Genomic DNA, 26,857 nt, shown 5'->3' with positions numbered 1-26,857 from the left:
GATTTAATTTGCATCAATGGAAATATGGCTGAATAATATTGGGTGGAACTCTTATGTCCTATCCAAAACATCCTTAAATATTGTCACAACACATTTACCTTTCTATTTACAATGAGGCCTTCCATATATAAGAATTTAGAAATGTGATTCATGACCAGTGTAATGAATAATAGTTAATCTGTTCAAATCTGCCGCATTTGTAGATTAGCAAACTTTTGCATATTTACGCAGAGGTAAATGAATTCTAGGGACGCGGTGGCGCTGCGGGTTAAACCGCTGAGCCGTCGATCGGAAGGTCGGCGGTTCGAAACCGCGCGGCGGGGTGAGCTCCCGTTGCTCGTCCCAGCTCCTGCTCACCTAGCAGTTCGAAAACATGCCAATGTGAGTAGATCAATAGGTACCGCTTCGGCGGGAAGGTAACGGCGTTCCGAGTCGTCATGCTGGCCACATGACCCGGAAGTGTCTATGACAACGCCGGCTCCAAGGCTTAGAAACGGAGATGAGCACCGCCCCCTAGAGTCGGATTCGACTGGACTTTACGTCAAGGGAAACCTTTACCTTTACTAAATGAATTCTGTTAAATTTTGGTATTTAATTCCAAGTGACTGAGCATAAAGATAACTTTATATGTTCTCATCTTCATGGGTACAGTTCCATCTCCAAACTCACGTTAATCACAGGGACGTACCTTTTTGGTGCCCCACAAAGTTTACCCGTTTAGCCTAATTCTTTTATGTATCTTAGCCTCTCTAGCAAAGGTAATGGATCTGGATTTCCGCCAACTTCTTATCTGTCTGCAGTATTCTAGAGAATAATAGTCTCCTACGTCTAGAATGATTTGGAAAGTAATATTATAGTGGCCTGTTTTTTGAATAAATAAATGAACTTATTCTCTGCCTTAACATTTTATATTTAGTATCTGTTTATGGAATGTGGAGTCCAAGAAAGAAAAATACATTGTTGAGATATATTAAGCAGCTACTTTTTAAAAAAGAACAGCAAGAGGCTAGCATGATAAGCAAGTGGCTGAAATATTACATTTATTGAATAAAAATGTTAATAGCAAAAGGAATTAGAGGTACATATTGGCATATGAATGGGCAGTCACAGAGTAAAACTGTTAAATTAACTGAGCTCAACTCCTGGGGAATTCATGTACACAGCTTCAAGTAGACAAGGTAGCCATAGCCAAGGTTCAGTATTATATCTGGGAAAGAACAAGGCATGTTTGATTCTGAGTGAGTATAACTGTGGAAAGTCATATCCCTCCTTTAAAGCTGCTAGATCATTATATCTTGAACTGCAGTAAATCTTCTCACTTTGAGAAGGTGAAAAGGCAGAAAGGATAGTAGATCATTCTGGGGCCTGAGTAGTTGGCAAAATTAGAACAATGAAGAGCTGACAGAGCACTGAGCAGAGATGAAATACAACCCATGGATATCCTTCATTACTTAATTTTCACAGATCTCATTAAAAACTTGGGAACTCAGAGAAGGCTGCAGACTTAGGGGTAAACTGCTAATTTATAACCATTATCCTCCGCCTGAATGAAACAAACAGAAAATTGAACAGACATCAGGTTCTTCTAGCATCTTACAACTAATGTTCACAGAATTGGAAAAGTAATTTAAGTCATGATAGGATGTAATCCCTGTCAAAATTGCATTATATATAATCATTAGTGTGAATACTGAGTTGTGGAAATTTAGGTAGGGTGGGCAGAAAGTGGCTCCTTTCCCTGTAGCTAATTTTCCAATGGAGTAAACCACATCGACCACTCTGGGAAACGAGGATATAACCCATGCTGAATCTGCTCGTTTTTGTTACAGTCTCTTTGCTTGCCCTTTCACTCTTGTCTGCTTAACTCTCTCTGCCAGTATGACTTGAGGCGTGTAAAGAACCAAGCAAAAAAGTTATTGCAGCTGCTGTAAAATCAGTAGGTGGAACTTTCCATGGTGTTTATGGACTACGTTTTCTCTCCTAGAAAAGCAGAATCTGGGGATTTCAAAATACTTTATAAAGCATGTTTCTATCTTAAAAGCTCTTTGGAATTGTGACATAATGTTGGAATGAAATTCCACCTGGCCTCTGAATCCATTTATAGGTGAATGTCAGGGCCAGCCCAAGAACAATGGTGAGTCAGTGTATTCTAAACTGGAGTTCTTTATTTGCTCTAACCATACAGACAGAATCTTGCCAGACTAAAGCTACCCTAACTAACCTAAGGGGAAATAACCGGGGAGACTCTAGGGTGGGGCCACCCTGAATTTCTTTACTTTCCCACCAATACTGTCTGGACTGTGAGTGCTCTTATCTCCTTGGAATGCACTTCCTCCTTCCTGAGAGCTAGCGGCAGCGCCGAAATCCACCACAGTTAGAAAAAAGGCTTCTGAGATGGCAAAGTGCAGAAGTATATTCCGTACTCTCCTCTCCTCTCCTCTTTTAGGAAGAACTTCTAAAAATACTCTGTTGAGTATACTTAGAATATAGAAATAAGACAATTTATTATTACTCACTTCTTCAAATTATTGCTTAAGTGGAGTGAGACTTTTGGTTCAATGTGACTATTGAATGTTTCATTTAAGTTGTTGAATTTTTGTATATCTGATACAATAGGGTGATAATGGGGTGGGTGGGGAAGAGGCCCTACAGACATGCTGAATCAGCCATTCTACAGATCCTTTCTCTCAGCTCAGGCCCAGGTATTCCTGTTATGAGAAAGCTGATGGCTAGATCGTCCTAGGCACCCTTTAGGATCAGAAATATCCTCCTAGCTTTAATTATCACTGAATGGAAAAGTGAGGTTGGTTGTCCATTTGCCTTAGGCCAACAAAAGAGGGTAATGCCTTCCCATTCACAGCAGTTCTTTACACATCTAACCATAATGCCTTTTGAGAATATACACATACTGTACAAAGCAATAGTATTTCACCTAGATATAATCATCTTCTCCAGGTACTTCATGCTTTGTCCCGGGGTTGCCCAACCCTTCTTACTGTAGTACCGGAGAAAAGTGGGCAAGACAGGGGAATGTGTTGGAGTCACTGCCTTCTCTTCCCTTAGGACTGCCCAAACTCAGTGAAGGTTCAGCTACTGGTGGTGGGACCTGGAGCTTCCTGACTGGCAAACCTTTCCCTTATCTCCTTTGTTGGCATTTTCTGAACTGGCACATAACAGAGGATATTATATTTTATGTATGTATATATGCATGTGGTATTAGCTTGATGAACTACATTACATCATAGACTCTAGAAGGTATATAAGGTTGACCATGGAACAAATCACAGAATAATAATAAATAGTAAAACTGTCAACAGTAACAAACTATGGGCAAGATACTGCTTTTTCTTACAAAAACATTAAATAGTATTTTCCTTCTTTTCCTTCAAAATAAAAATGGTAGTGTTAAATATCTGTATATTAATTTCTTAATTTAACCTGTTGATATAAACATTATTTGCACAGACACCTTTTCTTCTGATTGTTCATACAAGAAAATAGCTTAGTATAAAATGTTATCAGTTTATAAAATGGTTGAGTTTTAAAAAATAGGATGATTTATGTTTATTTTTAAATATATTTCTTTGATGGTTTTAGACACTCTTAAGAAAGATTTGTCACACTAGGTGACACTAAGAGCAAAAACATTGTTTCCCTGAAACACGTTAGGTGTTAATAAATACAGTTCTTTCTGAGAACGCTATTTTCTGTAATCATTTGTGACATCATATGTGGTGGTTATTTCTTAGCAAGACCTCTAGAAAGTGCCCCACCTCATGAAGATTCTGGTAAACTGTTGCACGGAATTTTTTTATTTTTTTTATTTATCGCATTTTTCCACCGCCCATCTCAACAATGACTCTGGGCAGTTCAGAGATTCAAATTCAGAGATTCCCCCCGTTTCTGCTCATTCTGATCCTTCTATTGTCTTCTCTCAGTTTTTCAAGAAAACTTGGCTCAGAAGTGATCAGTTTTGGCCAGGACTATGCCCAACAAAATAAAACAACTTCCCTACTCATCTTGGATAAACTATTAAAATCCCTCTACTGATCAGAGGACTGAGGCCAGGAATGTGTGGAGACTTTTTCTCCCATTGATTTTCTGATCTAAATCAACTTTCCTTGAAGCTATTTATAATCCCTGTTGGGTCAAAACATGAGTGTTTTTTTCTCCACCATCTCAGTTAGGAGATAATAGCAGCTTGAAGAGTGGGATTTTGATTTTAAAAATAGCTTAGAGGAAAAGTTGTCCCACTTCCCATCCTTCTCCTGTTCTGCTGCTGTGCTCTAGCTGCTGAATCGGTGTGTAATATTGTTCAGATATGGTTATGTGGTAGAATGGATACTAAATGGACACAAGTGAGTAAGATAATTTATTTAAATAAGATGTAAAGTTAAAAAATAACAAAAACGTAAAGCTGATCTGTGATCAGTGTTTGCAATGCTTGTTATAAAAGTCATAATATAATTAACCACTGTTTATTAATTTTTTATCATCTTTAAGATCAACTAGGACAATGGTATTTGGCATACACATAGATTTTCCAAAATACTGTAGGAAAAAAATCCTGGAATTTTCCACCATAAGGGGAAATTTTAAACAAATTTCATAGCCCTGTAACTTGAAAATGTGGAATGCTATGCCAAAGAGATAATTAAGTCAACTCAGGTAATAGAAAGGTAAGCAAACACTCAATAAATGCTATAATAGAAAAAGAGAATAATGTGCTGTAGCACTTCCCAAGGTCATGCTGTCCAGGAATTAAAATCCTAACCTATCTGGAGGTACCATGCTTGGGAGGGTAGATGTAACATGTCATTGGAAAAAATCTCTGTTGTAGAGCATCTGTCTGAAAGTAGAGCATGCTGAGATAGATGGACCAATAGTCTGAATACCCCCCCCCCAAAAAAAAAGAGTTTTCTGTGTTCTATTGAAGTTGAAAATCTTTCAATTTTCCTGAAATTAGAATTATGCCCTCTGGGTGGGAAAATCTGCTTTAAGGAAGTTACAAAAGGGTTAGTTGAATTACTGCTTAAATTAACATTTTAAAAATTCCAAACGCTAAAAATTCTTCAAATGACAGATACAAAGATTATTGGTATAACATACAGCAAAATAGAACATTGTTATGATGAGTGTAAATGAAAGAAAAGAAATAAAAGTGGACCATTATTTTGCTATATGTTATGCTAAATCCTCCTGAAATTGAGGAGTTAGGTATTAAAGCAGTCTTCTCTAACCTGGTTAGTTCTCCTCCAGATGTGTTTGCTCATACTGGCTGAACATTCTAGGAAATACAGTTAAACATACCCAGAAAGCACCAGGTATGAGGTTAGAGAACTTTGCCTTGGAGCAGTTTACTATAGACCAGCCTTTCTCAACCTTTTGACCCTGGAGGAACCCTTGAAATATTTTTCAGGCCTCGGGGAACCCCTGCACATTCAGACTTAAATAGAGGCCAGATGTTACAAAATTATTCTATTCATTTCATGGGTAGGCCTGTATATATGCATTAATGGTGTTCTTAAACTGAAAATAAAGAATGAAACTAACCTCTTTAGTGTGAAGTTGCCCAATTTTGAAATAATTCTTTAAATAAATTGTGATCTCCCAGGGGACTTCTAGTGACCTCTCGTGGATTCTGTGGAATCCTGGTTGAGAAACCCTGCTATAGGCTGTGTAAAATAAGATTCCGACAAATACAACCATCTTAGAAGACAAATCCAAAAATGTTTTTAAGTTTCACTTTTGAAAAATTATTTTGTATAAGCTTATAAGTATGGCAGATAATATAGGATTGTATCAAATAGTTACTTTCACTTATTGTCTCTTGTAAATTCTAGATTATAATTTTCCACTTGAAATGAAAATAATTATAATGGCCAAACATTACAGCCTGGAAATATTCTAAGAAGTACAATCAGAATGTATGGCCTGGACTATCAAACTGAATAAACAACTTTTCTTGTATTTTTTAAATTAAAAAGTTTGATTTGAATTTATATGTAAAGTATCCTGTGATAGAGCATGCTGATCTGCTTTTAGAGTGACAGAGGGCAACCCGGCTTCTTCTGAGCTGCTATCTGCTGATGCAACAGAGCTTCCTGCTTCCCCTTTCAAATTCTAACCCAATCCGTTCCTGTTCCATTGACTATAGCTCAGTGAGGGACCCACTTCTCTGCCTGTTCTCAGCCCCCAGTTTTGGCAGGCAGGGATCATCTCAGCCTGAAACCCCAGAAATGCTGCCAGTTATTATAGATAAGGTGGAACTGTGATAGGACTCAATGTAAAACAGCCTCCAGTATTCCTATAATACAACCAAAGGAAGCGACTTGATTGCAGAGAGGCAGAAGGGGCACCATAAAGTTGCTTTTACAAGAAATCTGTTACATGCCAAGCTACTGCTACATTTAAAAGTAGGACAGTTTCATAAGGTCTGACACTGGTAGCTGCAGAAATGCCGATTTATCACATCAACTTGACAGTTTTGGAAATTAAATCTCCTCCCCCCTCCCCCCACTTTTCACCTCTTACTTCTGTGGAAAATCCTTGGAGGGCAGAGACTGGCATTGCCACCTGCCCTCTCCTTTGGGGTGAAAGCCTTTGTCTCTGAGAGAGAGAGCAGCTGGCACAATCGCTATGTAACTTACACCTCTCTGCTTCAGCATCACTGGCTCAATGTGCAATGTAGCAGAATGAATAATACTTTAGGGATCTCACATTTGCATTACCTGACTTTATGGAAAGGGGGAAGAGGAAGAGATGTGCAGTCTAGCATTTTATTAAGGCTTCGGCATGCACGTTCAGTAACTTTAATATGGCTGCAAGAGCTAGTGCTCGCGGGTCTTATTTAGACTTAAAAGGACCGTATTCTAATGCTTTATGGAAATGCAGTGGGAAGAGGACAAGTGTCATTCTTTGGCACCGACCAGGGTGGGTAGGTGGAGGTCATGAGGGACAGTTCAATTGGATTGAAGAATAGCTTATCTACTGTGGAGCTGCAGCACACCCTAGCTCGTATAAAAGCCAGAGTGAGGAGGGGAGGTGGCAGGATGATTCAGAGGCATCTGTTATAAATATTTCAAACTCATGTCTGCAGTAAATAGCTCAGTTCAGAGTTCTTCCCTGGAAAAAGTAAGGATTTGCTCCAAAGTCGACTTTCCTTAATATGTGCTTTTCGGAGCGGGAGGAGGAGGGGTGCTGGTCTCCTGGTGGGTCTTTTTACACAATGGTATATCTGGATGTGATGATGGAAACTGCCAGAAGAGGGCAAAGTCCTGTAATTGTAGGTGATGTTCTCTTTGTTTCAGTGAACCAGATACTTTGCCCTGGTGTTCAGAGGATTTTGAAGATTTGGTGGTAAATAACCTGTCATGAGGGGTCAGGATATACCACTTAGTTTTTGTTTTACTTTACAGATAGGCAGGCACTACTGCATTCTCTACTCTCAGACTTTACAAATTCAGTATGAAGAATGTAATGATGTATTTTCTATCATTCTCCTCTAGGAAAGCCTTTACATGTACCACAGCCCCCTCCCAGGCTGCCAGGTTGCCTGAGAGACAGTGAAGGGGAGCCTGTATTTTCCCCCAGGAGGGTAGATTTTCTTTGCTGCTGATGCTGTAAGGCAGTTCTCGCCTGCCAGTGCAACATGGGCAGAATAATTTAGGGATTGACACTTTCCAAAGAAAAAGCAAGCATTATCATATTTTAAATAAAAAGCACCAGAAGGCAGCAGTAGCAGCACTGACTTCTTTTTGTGGCAGAAATACAGCAAATTCTAAAGCGGACTAGATCCTTTTTGGTTGTTATAATACCATATATACTTGCGGGTAAGCTGAGAATTTTAGGTGCCAAAATGCACCCCAAAAATCAAGTTTGGATTATCTGTCAATGGGCTTATCCATTAGTATATATGGTAATACTTTTTAAAAAGTATCTGTATTTCTATATATGAGAACCAGTTTTGTGCAGTAGGTTAAAGGACCAGGCTAGAAACTGGGAGACCATAAGTTGTAGTCCCACCTTAGGTACAAAGCCGGATGGGTGACCTTGGGCCAGTCACTCCCTCTCAGCCCTAGGAAGCAGGCAAGGGCAAACCAGTTCTGAACAACCTTGTCAAGAAAACTGCAGGGACTAGTCCTGGCAGTCAACAGGAGTCAAAAACTGACTTGAAGGCACAAATATAAATATATATATATTTCCCATATATACTCACAGATAAGCCCATCTGTGAATAAGGAGATCCTCAAATTTTTAACCAAAATACCATGAAAAATGCCTGTAATTGGGTGGCCTTAGAAATATGAATTATCAGATTCTGAATAATTAAAAATAAAATAAGATATATGGAACATTATTTGGATTTACTGAAGTGAATCTATGCCAGATATGAGCTGGGTGAGACACCTTGCTTTTTCATTCCATATTATAAAGTTTTATAAAAGTAAACAGTTCTGCAGTTCTAACACTGGGAACTCATCTCCTCATGCAGAGCCTCACTCTAAAGTCACTACAAGGAATTGCACATGCCAAAGTCTTTTCAGCAACTATGTGAGTTTCCTAGAGAATATTTCCATGTCCTACATTTATTGAGGTGTGATTTAATATATTTAAGATGATTTTTACATTAGTAGATAATGTAAAATCAAATGATTTAAAGCAACAAAACTGCTTTGGAAGCTGCTCCAGCTCCCTCTATATGTGTGCTCTGCATTAACCTGGAAAAAGGCAGGGCAGCTTTAATTATTCAAAAAGGAGTTTTGTGCATGCTTGTCTTTAAATTTGCACATCTATACCAGACTTTATCATCTTGGAGAAATTCTGTCTAGTTGATACTGACTTGATGGCACTTCATCATCATCATACCGGACTTCAGCCATTTTGCTTCCTATGAAGAGTATGACAAGCAGCCAGTTTTCCCATCAATTTTGATGCTTCAACTGTGGGTGAAAATCATCACTGTAGTTTTGTGGGGATCCCTGCCATCCTTCCACCTCCACTGCTGGAGAACATTTTGGTCATGTAGCTGCTGTACTGTCCCTTGTCTTCTTCTGCATTTGTTGACAACTCTCTTCTGCTTAAGTTTCCTATCTACAGCATCACTGTGGGTGGGGGAAGGGTTGGAGATAGCATCCAGAAGATGATTGTTGTAACTCAACAGCTCTTCTTATTGACCCTTCTCTTGGGACAGGCTGGTGGCAACTGTTGGGGCTCTTTCTTCATGAGACCAACTCAGCATGCTGCTTACCAGCCCATCTTTTTGGAAAACTATTGCAGTTGATGATGGGGGGTTGCCCAGAGGGAGGTAGGCTTAAAAACTAATGACAACAATTCTAGGGCTGAACCTTTAAATTTTTATGAATTTTATGTAATTCACAAAATTTTATGGAAAAAAAACCCTGAAAGCATTGAAAACAAGCATGCCCAAGGAGGTGCAGCATGTCTGTATATTTATCAGTCGATCAGTTGCATAATACACAAGTACACACTTCTCTGTATTTGTGTCAATTTTTTTATTCTGGACCAGTTTTCATAGGAAAGAGGCATATCTTTTTCAGATGGTCAAAGTGAGGAGTGCTTGCTTTCCCACTTCTGTCTGCTCAGCAGAAGGTGAGAATAATGTCTGTGCTCATGCCATTTTCTGCAGAACTGCAAGCAATGGTTGCATCAAAATTCTCAGTCATGGCTACAGAGGCTGTGCACCTACAACCTATTTTCATTTCCCATTGTAGTTCTCCTCTACATCGCATATTTGCTCTGTTGGATGGAATGAACAGTTGAGGAAGGGGAGCATGAATGAACACACTAGGCCCATTCCTGCTGCTACCAAATTCTGCAGGGCAAACTCCTACAACAGGGAGTCTCTTGTACCCCTGTCCACTTCCCACGTGACATAAAATTGGCTTGTTGGCAGGGAAACTGCAGAGCAAGCTGGCCTAGATATTAATGGCTGTCTGCTGACGTAGCTTGCTTTTAACATGAGGAGATCGATGGGGATGTTGTTAGAGGATGGGCAGAGATTCTGTGTTCTTCCCCTTCTCATGTTCATTGGCAAGAAAACACAGGATTATTGACAGTCATGCCAGTGGAATATGAGGTGAGCTATTTAAAAGGGAAGTTGCAGCTTGGAGACTGTTCATTTACTGCAATTAGTTAATTTTATAAAACAGTGGATTTTGGAAAGTGGGAGTCATTTTTCTTCAGGAAAAATATGGATGATTTTCCAGAAATCTTTCCAGCTTCCATCGCTGCTTTTTGTTGATCTCTCCTGAACTGTGGAACCCTCCTTTTGAAAAAGCTTGCTTGGTTCTTTTTTTTTTTTTAATATAATTTTTATTAAGAAATCTGAAAAGATAAAAACTTACAAGAAATAATATAAAGAAAAGAAAAAAGAAAACTGGAAAAAACCAAAAGTGCAAAAAAAAAAAAAGAATGAAAAGAAATAGAAAGAAGTAGCTTCCGATTTTCTTTACAGCAATTCTAAGTACAAATACAAAATTGCCTCTTATTCTGTGGTTGCAAAAAATTGTTTCTATTATCTATTTTTTCTAATCAGCAAAAATTGTTTCTATTATCTATTTTTTATAATCAGCATAAATCATAAGTGAATTTTTTTCTGTTTCATGAAAAAGTCTGTAAGGGGTTTCCAGTCAACAAAGAAAGCTTGCTTGGTTCTAACACTGTTTGGCTTTGTAGTGCATTGTGAAGACATTGCTTCTACAGCATAATGAGCAGAGTTTGCTTAAAGTGATTTTATAGACATAAACGTATTTCTGGAATAATGTTGCTTCCAGTAATGTAGTGGCTGCAATATTGTGCCTTTTTGAATATTGCTGTGCGTCACCTTGCATGTCAAATGAGCAAGAAGTAAGAATAGGACTGAGGGATCTAAGATTGTCCAAATGTGTAGAACCACAATTTGTAACAGCCCCAGTCAGGGTGAAGGATGCTGGAAGTTGTATGTCAGCAGAATACTGAAGGCCAGATATAAGTGGGATTGTTGGAGACTACTTTTCTGTTACAACTTCGGTAGAAATATAAAAGGTGCAGAATAAGAATAATCACAAGAATATAAAGACAGGGTATAAATTGTAGAAAATTGTACAATTTTCAAATTGAGAAAAATTTAACAAGTTCTGGACTGGCATATTGCTTGGCCATTAGCAGTTGATCATTGACCAGTTTCTTTCTTTCTTTTGTTTGCTTTTCATCCACTGTACTTTAAAACTGGAGAGCAAAAGTTTTAATTGTGTGAAAAATTTCACCCCTGACATTTATTTTTTCTGTACCTGTACTCAGGGTGTTGAAATATATGAAGAATAGGTTAACGTGTTTCCGATTTTCTGAAAATTATATTCTAGGGAATTGCTCAGAGATTAGGGGAAAAGCTTCTAGATAATAGAATATTTGTACCAAAATACAAGATTATATGAACCTACAGAGATTACTGCAAAGTACTTCATATTCATTAAAAACAGTGCTATATAAATACTGAGAACAACACTGGGGACAAATTCTACTATTTTTTGATCAGGCAATGCCCCCTTCTAAAATTAGCTCTCTGTTTCTTATGCCTTGTTCAGTAGTAAATTCAGTGGGACTTTTAAATCATACGTGGATTGCAAATACAATGCAGGATGGCAGGATGAACTAAAAGGTACAAAGGTAGTAAAAAACAGGCATAAAGTCATCATTGCTTTTGAGCACCCTTCTATTCAAACAGGCAAAGTATGCTTCATCTCGATTAATAAGAGTAATAAATCCTTCTGTTTTGTCAGCGGCAAGAAGGAAGCGTCTGAGACTGGCGGCTTGCTCCTGTCATACAGGGAACATTAATGGGCACCAGCTGGGCTGTAGCTATAGCTGCTACACGACTTTAACTTTGCACAGCAAGAGCTGCTGTGGCAATGGTGCAGAAGTACCTCCTGTGCAGATTCAGAAGTACACTTCAATTGTGGTTCCCAGGGCAACCGAGTAATGGCAGCCAGCTGGCTTTGTACCACCTGAGCGCATCAAAGAGCAAGGCCTCAGCTCAGCCCTTTCCAGCATGAAGTTCTGTGGATACCAGTTTAGGTTGGGTTTTAAACGTATTCCAGAGTCATGGCAATATAGCAAATGCCATGATGCTATCGTGTTCCCTTTTTTCCCTCACCATGTAGGCCTCTCTGTGAGAAATAGGGGTGACTTTTCAATTCGCATACAGATGGGGGCTCTGCTGGACTTGCCCTTCGTGTTTGTCGCCTTCATTACAAGTCCACAACCCAACTCTGGAGACCTACATCTACAGCACTTCTGTTTTAAAAATAGAGTGTTTCGGCACAGAGATGAACTCCATTGGTATTAAATATTTGAATGGTGTTTTATAACTTGTATAATTGATGAAGGTATAAAAAGAGACAGCTGTAATCTGCACAAAAGTAAATAATGGAAATAATTATGAGGACGTTTCTTTAGTGTGCAGTGTAAATCACAGATATGTTTGCAGTTTAGTTATGGCATGTATATTATCAACTTGTGCTTGAAGAATATGTCCTTTTTACCAAATAAGCAGCTGCTGATGTCTGGTCATGCTCAGAATTCTCACCCTGGGAGTGAGCTAAAGACAACTAGTTTCTGGACAAGAAAAAAAAATCTAATCTGTTTGTATTTCTGATCTCCGTTCTTCACTTTCTTTGTAGCTTGGAGAACCTAGGGGACTCCCTAAGCCATCTGTTCTCTATTTCCGTCCTCTAGATGTCACTCTATAAAATCATTTTTTAAAAATCTTCTACCTTCTGCCGTCTTTTTAGGGCAGTGGTCTATTAAATATGGGACTGGATGTTCAGGATACAGCAGTTACTTACACGTCTTTTCTGTGGTGGAGCCGGCCACTCAAAGATTGAATTATTATTGTTCTAGGTTGTCCGAATCATCTCATGTTCTTCTTGGATAACCGAGGGTCTGTTGTAGCAAAGGAATGGAGTATGCCCAAAAATGGGCAGGGGAGGGGAAAAGAAGCTGGGAAGACTGTTCAGAACTATGGAAGAAAACAGATCCACAGAACTTTTCTTTATTTTTCTTCCTCCTGAAGCATATTGTGATTTGACATAGTCTTTATCTTGTGGGTACCAACTCTTGGGCCTCTCTTCTTTGGGGAGTCTGCTTGGTACTTTCATTATTGATGTGCTTATATGCCAGGTAGGAATCTGTTCATGTTTGGCTATTTATTCATTTAGCCTCTTCTCTTCTCTTCTCTTCTCTTCTCTTCTCTTCTCTTCTCTTCTCTTCTCTTCTCTTCTCTTCCACATGTCATTTCTCCTTCAAATGCTACAAGTGGCTTAGAGTAAAAACAACAACAATAAAACATATAAATAACAAAGATAGCAGATGAAACGAAATCAATCAATCATTACGGTCTTGGACTAGCATAAGGAGGGTGGGGTATAGTCAGTTAAAAAGCACAGAAGATACATAAACATTATGAAAAGCTAGAAGATATAAAAATATATTAAAACAAAGTACATATAAGAGTCTAAAAGAATCTGAAAGGTGGGGTAGGAGCATTAGATGAGTGTAGGGGAGCATAAAGGTTAGTATGTGGAAGACTATATCAAATTACAGAGCACTGTAGTATGGTGAAGTAGATACTCATTAAGTCAGTTTATGGCATCATTCATCATCTGATGAATTTTAAGCGCTGCCGCGCAGAACTTGGGAACATTCTCTGTTGTAGCAGGGATGGTATTGGAAAGCAGCAGGGAGGTGCAGAATTGTCCTGCACACCCTGGGTATTTATGCAGTAATGGTGAGCAGAGGCTACTACGAATGTCTCTGTCATACAGGCACTGGGGAAGCACTTGTTCAGTTGTTGCTGTGTCTCCAGAGTCACTGGGGCATTGTCTCTCTGGGTAAGGAATCTTCCTGTATTGGCCTTCAAGGACAGTTGAGGGGAGACCATGAAATCTATCTATCTATCTATCTATCTATCTATCTATCTATCTATCTATCTATCTATCTATCTATGTATGTATGTATGTATGTATGTATGTATGTATCAAAGTTATGTGGCTGCCCATCTCAAAAAAGTGACTCTGGGTGGCGTACAACAAAGATATAAAACATTGTGCCAGCGTAAAGGCCTGTGAGGTTTCAGCTGGCTTCTGACTCAGAAAGAGAAACCTATTCTGAGGCAGAACGGGAAACCGAAACTTACCAGGCAGAACCCAGGAAAACAAAACCCAGAAGTGACTCGGCAGAGTGGGAGAAGTTTGAGACACTGATTGGCCAAACTCCGGAGGAGACTTTGAATCCATCAATCAGCGTACAGGAAAGGTGTGCAGAAAAGCACGTGAAGGAAAAGGCAGCCTTATTGGCTGCAGAAGGAAACAGGTGTGCAAAGGATCAGTATAAAAGGCAGATGTGTGAAGAGCAAGCTGCCGGAGACAACTGATCCTTTGAGCTCTCAGCCCTTGCAGAAGAGACCTTACCTGCATTGGAAGCCTCACCTGTAGCCAGAGTGGAACCTTTGAAGACCTGCCTTCTGCACAAGCTGCCTGTGAGGATCCTTGCCTTGCCGTCCCTGTTGAGCATAGCCTTGCGTTCAGCTCTGGACCTTGCCGCCATGTTTCAGCATGATTCTGGCGTGCACCCTGTCTCGCTTCAAGCTCCCAGCCTTGCCCAGGGTCTCCAGTCCAGTTCAGTCCAGCCCAGCCTTCAGAGCCAAGCCTTGCCCATTGGTTCCAGTTTGGTCTCGCCTAGTCTCAAAGTGTCAGCCCAGTCCCGCCAGTGTGCCAGTCTGCAGACTCTTGCCTCCTGTTTCTACCTTGCCACACACTTCAGCTTCATCAAGTCCAACAGCTTCATTCAGCAAGTTAGCTGAATTCTGTTCTGCTGAATTACCACAGTCTGTCCCTGCAGCCTTGCCTGCCTCTCCGTTGTTGCCTGGGTGGTCTTGATTGAACAGCCTTGCTTATTAATCACCAGGACTTTATTACTGTAAATAGTTGCTTTTAATAAGAGTTCTTTTATAGTAAACCTGTCTGGCCACCTCATAGTCTGAACAGGACAAGGCCCTCCTGTGTTTAGGTTCTTCAAGTTCAGTTAAATATGCCACAGGGGATGCAGAGTACCTGTTGGATTCACTGGCAATAAAGTTTGGGGTCCTGGCTAGATCCAATTGGCACTCTGTGTCTGCTACATGCTGTTTAATGAGTGCTTTGGCCTGATCATATCCCCTGCTGAGTAGAAGACCTGGAGAGAAGCCCAAGGATGAGATTTTAGTTGCCACTGCCTGTTTCCATGTGGACTGAAAATCATCAGTCATAGGCCAAAGATCATAGCTGAAGCTGGACATAGGCCCCTCCTTGCCTTTAAGTCCACTTGGGCCTCTACAGACAGATTACAATCAAGGAAAATCATAAGCAAAATAATATCTACATGCACACACATGCATTGTCATGGCAATTTTCTTGCTGTTTTAATTGTAAAATATAGTGATAGTTTAATTTGTGTCCAGAGCAGCTTATAATAATTAAACCTGTAAAACATAAATAGAACCAATAGACTTCCTTATTTATATGCCCCCAGTCTCTGAAGAACTCAGAAACCTGTGTGATTTGGGATGAAAACTCTAAAAACTTTGCACTTGGATAGGATCTTCTACTTTGCCACATCCATTGGCTGACTTCTATGGTTTAAGAAGGCATAATAACTATTGTTTATTAATTCGGCTACTTGTCACTATAAGTAGCCAAAGTCTTACTTTACTTTGACAATGTCAAAAATTCTAAAAATTTCCCCAGTAAGTTTTTTTTAAAGAAGGCTTGTTGAGTAAACAAACTGAATAACTGTCCATAATTGCATAGTAAAGGTAAAGGTTTCCCTTGACGTAAAGTCCAGTCGAATCCGACTCTAGGGGGCGGTGCTCATCTCCGTTTCTAAGCCTTGGAGCCGGCGTTGTCATAGACACTTCCGGGTCATGTGGCCAGCATGACGACTCGGAACGCCGTTACCTTCCCGCCGAAGCGGTACCTATTGATCTACTCACATTTGCATGTTTTCGAACTGCTAGGTGAGCAGGAGCTGGGATTAACAACGGGAGCTCACCCCGCCGCGCGGTTTCGAACCGCCGACCTTCCGATCGACAGCTCAGCGGTTTAACCGATTAGTTCCTATTGACTTCTGTACACTATAGACTGCTTACCTATGAAATACTGATAGATAGAAATTTGAAAAATAAATAAATAAATACTAATTTGAGCTGCCATTGAAAGGAAGTACTATCCATATTACATTTACACAGTCATAAATTGGAAGGAAACAATGTACACTGTAAGGGAAAAGATAGGAAAAGAGTTCATGTTGATAATCTTTGTTACTGACCATGATACTATGTTAGGAGCTTTTTAGGAGCTGCAAATCTGGTTCACCTCTAGAAAAATGTAAAGCATAACAACAAAATATTATGGTATACATGAAATATCATTCAATAAAGAATATTGCCAGCAAGATGTCTAATTATTTGGTTTGGAAAATATACCAGATGGTACTAAAGTCATGGCTTCAGCAGAGTTCCATCTTGTTCTAAGTGAGAATGAAATAATCATTTTATAAAACTTGGATTTGCTTCCTATCCTGTCTTAAAGTTAAGAGCCAGTCAAATCATATATGAAATATTATATAAATAATAGCAGCAGCAAGACTGAAATCTTGTTCCTGATTTCAGTTTGAGAAAGAGCTGTCCACCTCCAATTACCCTATTGGCTGTTCTGATAGGTGCTGCAGAGAGGACTACCTTGACATAAAACAAATTGCAGCCAGTGATTGGTTGAGCACTATTGGCCACATTTGAAGTATCGTATGAAATGTATGGTAAAGTTAAAACAGTGACATGGAAAACGTATGGGTCCAATGTAAGATAGTTAATTTCTTTTTAAAGATTGAAACTTCTAGAATATGCTGTCTTGCCTACCTAAATAATATATTGTTTTTGGTGGGACACAGTTATTTTTGGTTCTCTAAAAAATGCCATCTGACTTTGATACATGTTAAAGAAAAATGTTATTGTAGAAAGAATAGCTCCTGGAATTCATTGAGCAATAGTTGCTGGAATGAAAAAAAAACCATATGGACACACTTAGAATTTTATTCATCTTTATTTGAATTTTTTTTAGTGAGATTCCTTTGGGAAACAAATGGGACCTATAAGAAAATGGGGCAGTACAGGGTATCCCAGTTCAGGATTCAGACCAGTCATGTCTTTTTGAACAGTATTCTATTCCATCACCCCAGTTTTCTTTCACACCTTCATCCCTTAGACAGTCAGCTTTCTATGTCCCTTCACCATGCTCAGTCCTTATTGGATCCCATCCAAGTTGTCCCCCCCTCCAAAAAAAACCCGCTTTGTATTTCTGCCAGTCTTAGAGATTTTGGAGTTTTTCCAGCTAGGGATACTTCCCTCACTCAGATATTTCAATATTGCTGTTTGGCTACATTGGAATGCACACTCAAACAGCATAGTTGGTCTCAGTTCATAAGGTAGAACTACACTTCTTTGCTAGAAAATCTTACATTGTAATTGTACATGTCATTTGTAATATAATTTATCTCTTTCCCATATTGACACCCAAATTGTAATTGTAAATATCCTAAATTCAGAATTTTGAAATGATGTAGTTTAGAAGCATTGCCACTGTACTGATTCTGTGAACTGAATCTATCAAGTATTTCAGTAGAATGGCACTCTGTTTCCTCCATGTATGTAGATGCAGGAGAATCTTTCTCACATTGTAATACCATGCCTCTGTGAATGAAACATAGATGGAAAGCTTGGAACACATGATGCAGCTTTTCCCCAGACAATTACAGCAAGCCTAGGTTGCATTATACAGAAGTGACCCCCACACTGTCATGGAAGTGTGCATTTGGCTATTCTGCCTAGTTTACAACATTATGGTGCAACAGCTAGACTAGGAGTAGGAAGCTGAGGCCCTCCAGATACTGGATTCTGACTCCATCAGGCCTAACCATCATGCTCAGAAATGTTGTATTCTAACAATGCCTGTTGGCCATAGGCTCCCCACTCTTGAGTTACAGGGACTGGAAGACCTAAATTCAAAACCCTGCTCAGCATAAAGCACACTGGGTAGCTCAGCTGAGAGCTTTCTCTTGGACTAATTTACATAATAGGATTAAAGTGGGAAAAGGACGGTGTATACTGACTGACTTGAGTTTCTTGGAAGAAAGGGGCAATATAATTTTTAAAATGTAGGTTGATCCCTTCAAATTTATCATCTTATGTTCTGTAAAGGACATGGCATAGCCATGTCATTATGAATACACATGACATATGCTCAACATTTGTTTCATAAAACTAGATGAAAACTTCTATATGCCCAGAGATCCATGACCATAATCTGAGACTATGTTTTGGTTTGGGGCTTTTTTTTTTTTTTTTTGGTAATATATCATATCATAAAAAATTTCAAGAATTCTTTAAAGTAGGAATAAAGGGGTGGGGTGGGGGGAGGAAAATGTATGCCAAAGAAATACTGGGGCAGAATGGGACAGGGAAAGAGAGCTGTTTGACACACAGAAAAAATAAAATCCTGTATTTTGGGTGTGAAGATGAGAAAGAGATAAATCATATCACAGCCTCTCACAAGTAAAGGACTGTTTGCTAGACTCCAAGTTTGCAAGGTGTGAAACCTGATACCTTCCTACTCAACAGATTGTCTCATGCTTGCAAATATATACAATCTTGATATAATTGGCAGTCATTGTACTTTGAAAGTGAGAGATCTGTCTAGCCAGTCTCCACTTAATTTTCTTTAGTGCGGCATTCTTCTGTATTTTGAAACCTAAGTTAGCCTTTCTAATATTCACAATAGATGGCAAGGGCTTTGTTCAGCTCCCTTGTGTTATGCTAAGTCTTAATCCCAAGACACTCACCATTACCACAGTACAGTGGGTATCTGTTCTTAGAAGGGCAAGAATCTTTCTGGTTACTCAAATCTACTCACGAATCTTATCAATAAGTTTATAATTAATAACCCTAAAGCAGGGAGAGAATGTTCCCTTTGGGACCTACCAGAGAAGGAGAAGGAGAAGGAGAAGGAGAAAGCTTTAGAGAAAAACATTTGCCTCTAGCCACTTTTTTTCCTCAGGAATCTCACAATGATAGAAATATGTTAAAGAGCATTCTTCTGTTAAATGGTGGTTTCATTACTGCCCCCTCCCCCCAATGAATTGGCAAGTCTCTTGTGCCAGTCATTTTTCTTTTTTCTTTTTACGTGTTAATTCTTTTTTTTTTCTCTTTTAAGGCTTTATTGATTTTTCAAGATATAATTAAAACACATAATACAGAATACAAGTCTAAAAAAGAAACAAGAAAAACCAAAACAGTGCCGGAATAGACAGAGAAGCATACAAGACAAGTGGCTTCTGATCCTCTCCAGCACCGTCATTTTCACCTCAGACTCCCTAAATTCCATATCTGCCCTGGCTCAAAAGGGCTTGGCTATGTTCTGAACATAAGCAGTGGTTCTATCATGCAGTGCTAGATACCATGGACAGGTTTCATTCTTGAGTTCAATAATACAGAGATGCTTCTGTGAAAAAAGCCTTTTGCCTCAACGGGTAGATAAGTTGAGCTGCACTGATCAGCATTTCCTTACTAGATTTTTAGAGGTGGAGCTATATTTAAATTTAGAGCATGAGAATTAAATGATATCTATTTTCCACCACCCCTCCCCCCACTTTTCCTTATGCAGTTTAGGGAATGTCTTTATTTCCTATCTTGTACAGAACTCTACGTTTTTGACTTGACTGGTCTAGCACTTTATGTTAGAGGAATGTACCAGTGCCTACCACTTTCCGGAGCCATCTGACTTTTCCCCCCTAAATTCTTTTAATTGAAAGAACACAAAGGGAATCTTCCAGAAGGATAACCATATTGCAATGCCAGCTTCCGGCATTGTCATTTCAAATAATATCTCTAGGGTCTGTGTATTTTTCAGGGCATTCTGAAAAAACAAAACAAAAGTGTGTTACTGCAGCTCAGTGATTTGTTTGGAAGGGTGTCCAGAAAATAAAAATAAAAATTGTGTAAGTTGTTAGGAAATTTGGGGGTGGGTGGGACTGGGCTGCAGAAATTTGTAAAGAGGAACCTCATCTATCTACCCTCTGATAAATGGTATTTTATGACTGGCCATAAGTTAGCAACAGCCTTGAGTTTGAAAAGCTCAGGAGACTTTTATCTGGGATTTTTTGAATTTTATCTTGAAGGAATTGAAACACAGGGAGGGGGAGAAGAATATAAAAGTACTGAGCTAAAAATGTAGTTCTCTGCAGAAGATATGGTTCAGAAGCTGCCCATGCAAATTAAAGATGACCCAGGAAAGCCAGAGATGAAGACCTTAAAATTATGCCTGCGTTATTAAGCAGAAAAATGGTAATCTCAGCAAATCACTGTACTTTCCAGTATTAATTGAAATAGCCGTACAGAAAGCAGCACAGGGGAAAGTCCTTCCAATGACTTGTATTGCCTGCTGTCACCTCGGCTGTTGATGCAGCCTGCTTGCTCGTGGGCTATCATTTTTTCCTATGTGCTCTATTGTTAGAATGAAGTTCTGTAGGATTCTTTAAGTGTTTTTACATGGCAGATGAGCAGTGCCTTGCTTATGATTGCAAAACTGCTAGGGCTCTCTATTCCAGAATTCCCCCCCCACCTCCCTCTCCTGTGATCTGTTGACTTTATCCTCTGTTCCTTAGCTTCAGACAGTAAAGTCATGACATGTGCGGCTGTTTGGAAGATGCCGAAGGAATTGGAATCAGGCAATCATGAATCCCCTGATGATTCATCAAGCAATGCTCAAATCCTGGAGCTACTCTGTCACCTTGACAACACAGCCCATGGCAATATGGCCGGGTAGGACTCTGCATATTTTATACTCCCAAGGAAAAAGAATGAAGGGCAGACCGTGCAGGTTTCTACTAAATTTGAACTTTGTACATTGAAATATACGTACCTTAAATTAAAGGTTCTTTATTGTTATTCTAGACAGGATCAAGGGTTAAAAGCATTAATCCTTCAAATATTTATATACTGTTTAACTATTTTTTGATAGTTCACTAATTCTACTAATTGTGCATTTCTGTGTCTCTGTATATTTTGTGTTACACACAACTAATACAATAATAGCTCAGTCACTGGATCGAATTTGACTTAGAAATTCGAAATCCTTGTTCTGGTTCCTTCCCCTCACTTGCACTGCCCTCTCTATCTCTACTCTGTTTGGTAACTAGTGTTCCTTGAAAATCTTCCTTCATTTTATACTGTACTTTGTAACAAAACAAGGAAATAGTTTTCTAACAACAATTCATCGTGATGCATAGCTGATGCTTACCAAATAAGGCTTTTCCTATTTTCCTTTTATTGTTACTAATGAAGCAGCTGTTCTTTGTGCTGTTTGTACACTGATATAGATAAGGAAATTATAAGGGGTCCCATAAACCGGAGATGACTTAATTTCAGTCTCTCTGTATGTTCTGATCGGCCAATTGAACAGTTGAATCCTAGATATGAATGGATATATTTAATCTGACATAATATGCCTAAATCATTCTTCCTTTTCCCACTCGATTTAGCTAGGCTCAATATTATTTAAATTCTTTACTACATATTGATTGCTCCCTCTTCCTGCATTTTACTCAATAGATCTTTCTGATTTTAAAAATTGTTTCCAGGGAGTTCACTGATTATTGAACTAGATTGAACTATATGCTTTTATTCATTTAGTCTCATATTTATATAATTTTGTATATTTTAAAATACATGTCAATAAATTCAACTTTTTTCCCTTAAAAAAGTTGCAGCAGGAGTCATGTGGTTCCTTAAAGATTTGACAAACATATTGTAGGACACATGGGTCCAAATCCATTTTCTTGGATGCCCATTTTCAATTTCCTGAAAATCTATGCTTGGAATATTTTTGTCAGCCTTTTGGATGATATAAAATTTAATGAAACAAAGTCATTGTGTACTACAATGCTCAACTTCCTGTTGAATGATCACGTAGTCTTTTTTCTCTCTCTCTCTCTCTGTGCTGGCTAAACACCTGCTGATCAACATGGATCTAATCTTGGCTCTACCCTGTTTTTTTTTCCCTGGCTGGGACCTACTGCCCCACACCACTCTCTCGGACCACAGGAAGCCATCCCAGCCAGTGTCAGCATATTTAGCAGCTGGCAGCCACTCTCTGCCATGGACTTCTTTGGTGTCACCTGCTGATGTAGCCTCTATGGTAGGCCCTTCCAATTGGACTCTTCAATTGGTCTGTACTGCAGCAGCCTTTTGATGGGCTACACACTCCCTCAAAGTTTGTGCAAGGTCTGTTCAGTGGCCTCACCTACCAATACCAGGGCTCTTCCTAGGCCTCAGCTGCTGAACTGCTTCTGGCCTCTATGTTCAGTCCTTTGATAAGCCTCTTCAAAGGCCTGTTGCCACTGGACTGCCCCAGGTCTGCTGCTTCATCTCCATTTTGGTTATTCTGGTCTTCCCACTGCTTTATCAGTACCTGCTCCAGCTGCTATAACTTCAGAAATGCTTAGCTTGCTACGGTTTTCCTCCTGGTCTTAGCTGCTCAGCTTCTCGCTCTACAGCTCAAAGAAAAACCCTTTCTGGCTCGCTTGATAAGAAACTTCCATGTGTCACTCCAGCTAGCTCCAAACTCCAAGAAATACTCCCCAGACCCTCTCTCACATTTCTTAGCTACCTCCCCCACACAGCTGGGCTATAAATTCTTGCTTTTATCTACATAGCTCCATTGGTGTATTAATTTAAAAGCAACAGGGAAGAGAGGGGCTGCAAGGCATGTCTTTCCCCTGCTGAGCCAGACCCTTCCTTTCACAGACAAGTACAGCAAGCAGGCCATGTCAAAACTGGAATTATTTACAATTTCAGACCCTAATAGGTGTTAATATGTTTTCTACTACAGATTAAGGTTACTATGGTAAGTAATCACTTTGGCCGGGTGAAGAGGTTGAATTTAATTGTCCTCTTTTCGGATGTGAATTTTTGCACCTGGGGGGAAGAACTTGCCTGGACTTGTTTTAGTCTCAGTTTCCCTTCTGTGTAGGCTTGCAGAGAGTAAGCAGCTGAGAGAGATCTCTCCTCTCAGCAAACAGCCTTTAAATATGTTTTGTTTTCTGTAAATAAAATTATTTTTATAGAAATGTCTGGTGTGTGACTTTTCTGATCTCTCCTGGGCCAAATGCTTTCTTAGCACTCTGCCAACAGGTTATGGGCCCAGTAAACAGCCCAGTAAGTCCAGTAAAACCCAGAGAGAATAGAGAGATCAGCTCCACACCTCATGCACAATTTAAAGGCAGGTAGCAAAGACCTGTGAAGATTTTCTTTGGAGCTGCCTGGAGATTTTCCAGCAACTGCCGGTCTACAGGACAAAGAAGCCAGCTGAGGTGACTTGCAAAAGAAGGAAGAAGCCATGGCTACTTCCTTCAGCGATGCCTCTGGAGCGCCTATCAGAGACCAACTATTTGAATTGGGCCCTGAAGATGGAGATGTATCTTCGCAAAGAGAATCTTTGGCTGCCTATTGGTGAGCAACCCCCCCAAAATCCCAGTGCTGAATGGCTTAGACAGGATGAGCAGGCTAGAGCTACCATTATCCTGGGAGTTGAGGACAATCAGTCCACGTGCGAGGTATGCAGTCTGCAAAGCAACTTTGGGACGCTTTGAGAGACTTGTACGTAAAGGCAACAGCAGGGAGTAAAGTTACCCTGACAAAAAAGCTGTACAAAATCTACCTTGCAGAAGGAGATAGCCTTCCTGAGCACCTGCATTATATTCAGCAGCTGTTTGTTGAGTTGCAGGAGAGAGGAATGGAATTTACACCTCTCACAAAATCATATATCCTCCTGTCCTCACTGAATGAAATGTGGGACACGCTGATTTGTACCCTGGAGGCTATGCCTGAAGCAGACCTCACCCCATCGTATGTTACACAGCGCTTACTCGCTGAATGGGAGAAGGGAGAGGAAAGATCCCCCCCCATCTCTTCTGGAAAGCTGCAGTACCAGAAAACAAGGGAAAAGAAGGGAAAGGAAGCTGAGGCCACAGCGCTAGCCAGCCAGCGACGCTTCACTTGTGGTTCAGCTGGACATTTGCAGAAAGACTGTGCCTTGAGACCCAAGAGTAGAAAGACAGAAAAGAAGGACACAAGGGCAACATAGAAGAAGGCTCTTCAGACAACCCAAATTGCACAGGTTGCTGAGAAGGGTAATTCTGATGTATGGGTGTTAGATTCTGGGGCCAATTGTCATTTATGTAATTGTAAAAGCTCTTTTGTGTCACTGTCTAAAACTGAAAGACAAAGTGTATCTTTGGCTGATGGGTCTGTGACCAAAATTATGGGACAAGGTGACTTGTATTTATCCTGCTTAGGAGAAACTGTAAAAGGTGTGTTGTATGTGCCAAATTTGCAATCAAACCTTTTATCTGTGGCACAATTGGCTGCAACAGGGTATGTCATAACATTTAAGAAAAATGGTTGTGAGATACGTAAAAATGGAAAATTGTGTGCTACTGGTATATTAAAAGACTCCTTGTACATTGTGCAAAATGCAAGGAAGCCAAGCTGCAAGGCTGCAGTTGGCAACACGCCATATCATGACCAATGTGTACACCTGATGCACAGGAGATTTGGCCATGCTAATTTCAAGTATATAGCACAAATGCCACAGCTGTGTGCTGACCTAAAGATAAAACCCTGTGAAAAATACTTAGATTGTGTAGTTTGCAAAGAATGCAAAACACTAAAAGCTCCTGTGTAAGCACAGTGACAGAGTTACAACTAGACCTTTGGAAATTGTACACTCTGACATTATTGGTCCTTTTGCTCCACGTCTTGGACAAGCAAGGTATGCAATGGCCATCATTGATGATTTCTCAAGATACACATTTATCTACATCTTCAAACATAAAGATGAGGCATTTGAGAAATTTAAAGGTTTTGTGACATGGGCAAATGGAAAATTCCCTAGGCCTGTATCTGCACTCCAATGTGATAGAGGAGGAGAGTACCTTTCTCACAAATTCAAAAGGTTCCTAGTGGAAAAGGGGATAGAACAAATTCTTTCTAACCCTTACACCCCTCAGCAAAATGGTGTTGCTGAAAGAAAGGGCAGAACCTTGCAAAATGCGATGGAATGCATGCTTAAAGATTCACATTTATCTTTTAAGTATTGGGGAGAGGCAATATCTACTGCTGGTTATGTACAAAACAGATTGTATAACTCTGTGATTCAGGACACTCCATTCCATTTGTTTTATGGTGTGAAACCAAAGGTAAACCATCTTAGAGTGTTTGGTAGTACTGCATGTGTTCATATTCCAAAACAACAGAGAAGGAAAGGAGGCCCCACAACAAAGAAAGCCCTCTTTGTTGGCTATGAACAAAACCAAAGGAGCTACAGGTTCATAGTGGGAGAGAAATTAATAATTAGCAAAAGCGCTTCTTTTGCTGAACAAAAGGAGATTAAATTCTAGCTCTCCAGTTGATCTGACCACCACAAGAGAACAGCAAGGACTTGCTGATGGTGATCTTTTGCCTGATGAGGACATTAAACCAGAAAAGCAAACTGAAGATCTGTCTGATGAGACAGATGCTTCTCAGGAAAGTGATAGGAGTCAAAATTTAAGCCCTGTATTACCTCGCAGATCTCAGAGGAGTAATAAAGGCGTTCCTCCATCATGTTTTCAGGCTGAAACAGTAAAGGCTTTTCACTTATTCACAGAACCTGAGTCTTTAGAACAAGTGAATGCTTTACCACCTGAGATTGCACAAAATTGGCATTCTGCCATGCAACAGGAGTTAGCATCCTTGAAAGAAAATAAAACATGGAAACTGGTAAATCTACCTCCCAATGAACGCTGTCTAGGTTGTAGATGGGTTTTCAAACTGAAAAGGGATGCTGATGGCAAAATCCAAAAATATAAAGCAAGGTTAGTTGCAAAAGGGTTCACTCAAAGGAAAAATTTAGACTTTGACAAGACTTTTGCACCAGTTACTAAAGGTGAATCAATTAGATTACTGTTAAAAATTGCTGCACTCAAAGGAATGTCAGTTCACCACTATGACATTCAAACTGCATTTCTCTATGGTGATTTAGACCACAGATTACACATGCAGCAACCCCCTGGCTATGGAAAAGGGGAGAATCTGGTCTGTGAACTGCAGAAGTCAATCTATGGGTTAAACCAAGCTGCTAGATCCTGGAACCAAAAACTGCAGAATTTTGGTTTTGAAAAAGGAAAAGCAGATCCATGTGTATATATGAAGAAAGACAAACAAGGCTGTATGTATCTGTGCATTTATGTTGATGATTTGCTGCTGTTCACACCAACAGAAAAACAAAGGCTTGATTTTGAAGCCTGCATGAAAAGCCATTTCACATTAAAAAGCCTTGGAACAGTAACAAATTATCTAGGCTTGGAAATACACAGGGAGAAGGATGGTAGCTTTCTGTTAAACCAACGTAGTAAAATTCAAAAGCTCCTAGAGGATTTTAACATGCAAGACTGCAAACTAGTCTCTACTCCGATGATAACAGATTTTCAGAAAGAGATAGGAGAAACTCAATTAACTGAGGCAGAGAAATATAGATCTGCAATTGGAAGTTTACTGTACATTGCAAATCACTCTCGCCCAGATATCTCAAATTCTGTGGCCATTTTAAGTAGACAGGTAGAGAAGCCTACATCTACTGGAAAAGCAGCATTGAAGAGGTTAATGAGGTATTTGCAAAGAACAAAGAATTATTGCCTGAAGCTAAATGCCTCTGGAACAGAGAAATTGCAG

General features: G+C 39.7%; 1 protein-coding gene across 2 annotated transcripts in view; it reads left to right on the top strand.

The window, feature by feature from the left end:
* EIPR1 (EARP complex and GARP complex interacting protein 1) overlaps nucleotides 1-26,857 on the top strand; it is a 75,962-nt gene that overhangs the window by 14,880 nt on the left and 34,225 nt on the right. The window contains exon 4 of one of the 2 annotated variants that reach the window (XM_063314053.1): nucleotides 20,752-20,908. The exons of the other annotated variant lie outside the window; for it this stretch is intronic. Within the exon in view, the coding sequence (XP_063170123.1) occupies nucleotides 20,752-20,908 (157 nt within the window). The remainder of the gene's footprint in view (nucleotides 1-20,751; nucleotides 20,909-26,857) is intronic. 2 annotated transcript variants of the gene reach the window in all.

Source organism: Candoia aspera, chromosome 1, assembly GCF_035149785.1.
Source record: "Candoia aspera isolate rCanAsp1 chromosome 1, rCanAsp1.hap2, whole genome shotgun sequence".
Classification (NCBI taxonomy): Eukaryota; Metazoa; Chordata; class Lepidosauria; order Squamata; family Boidae; genus Candoia; species Candoia aspera.
This window is presented reverse-complemented; position numbering and strand designations above follow the sequence as displayed.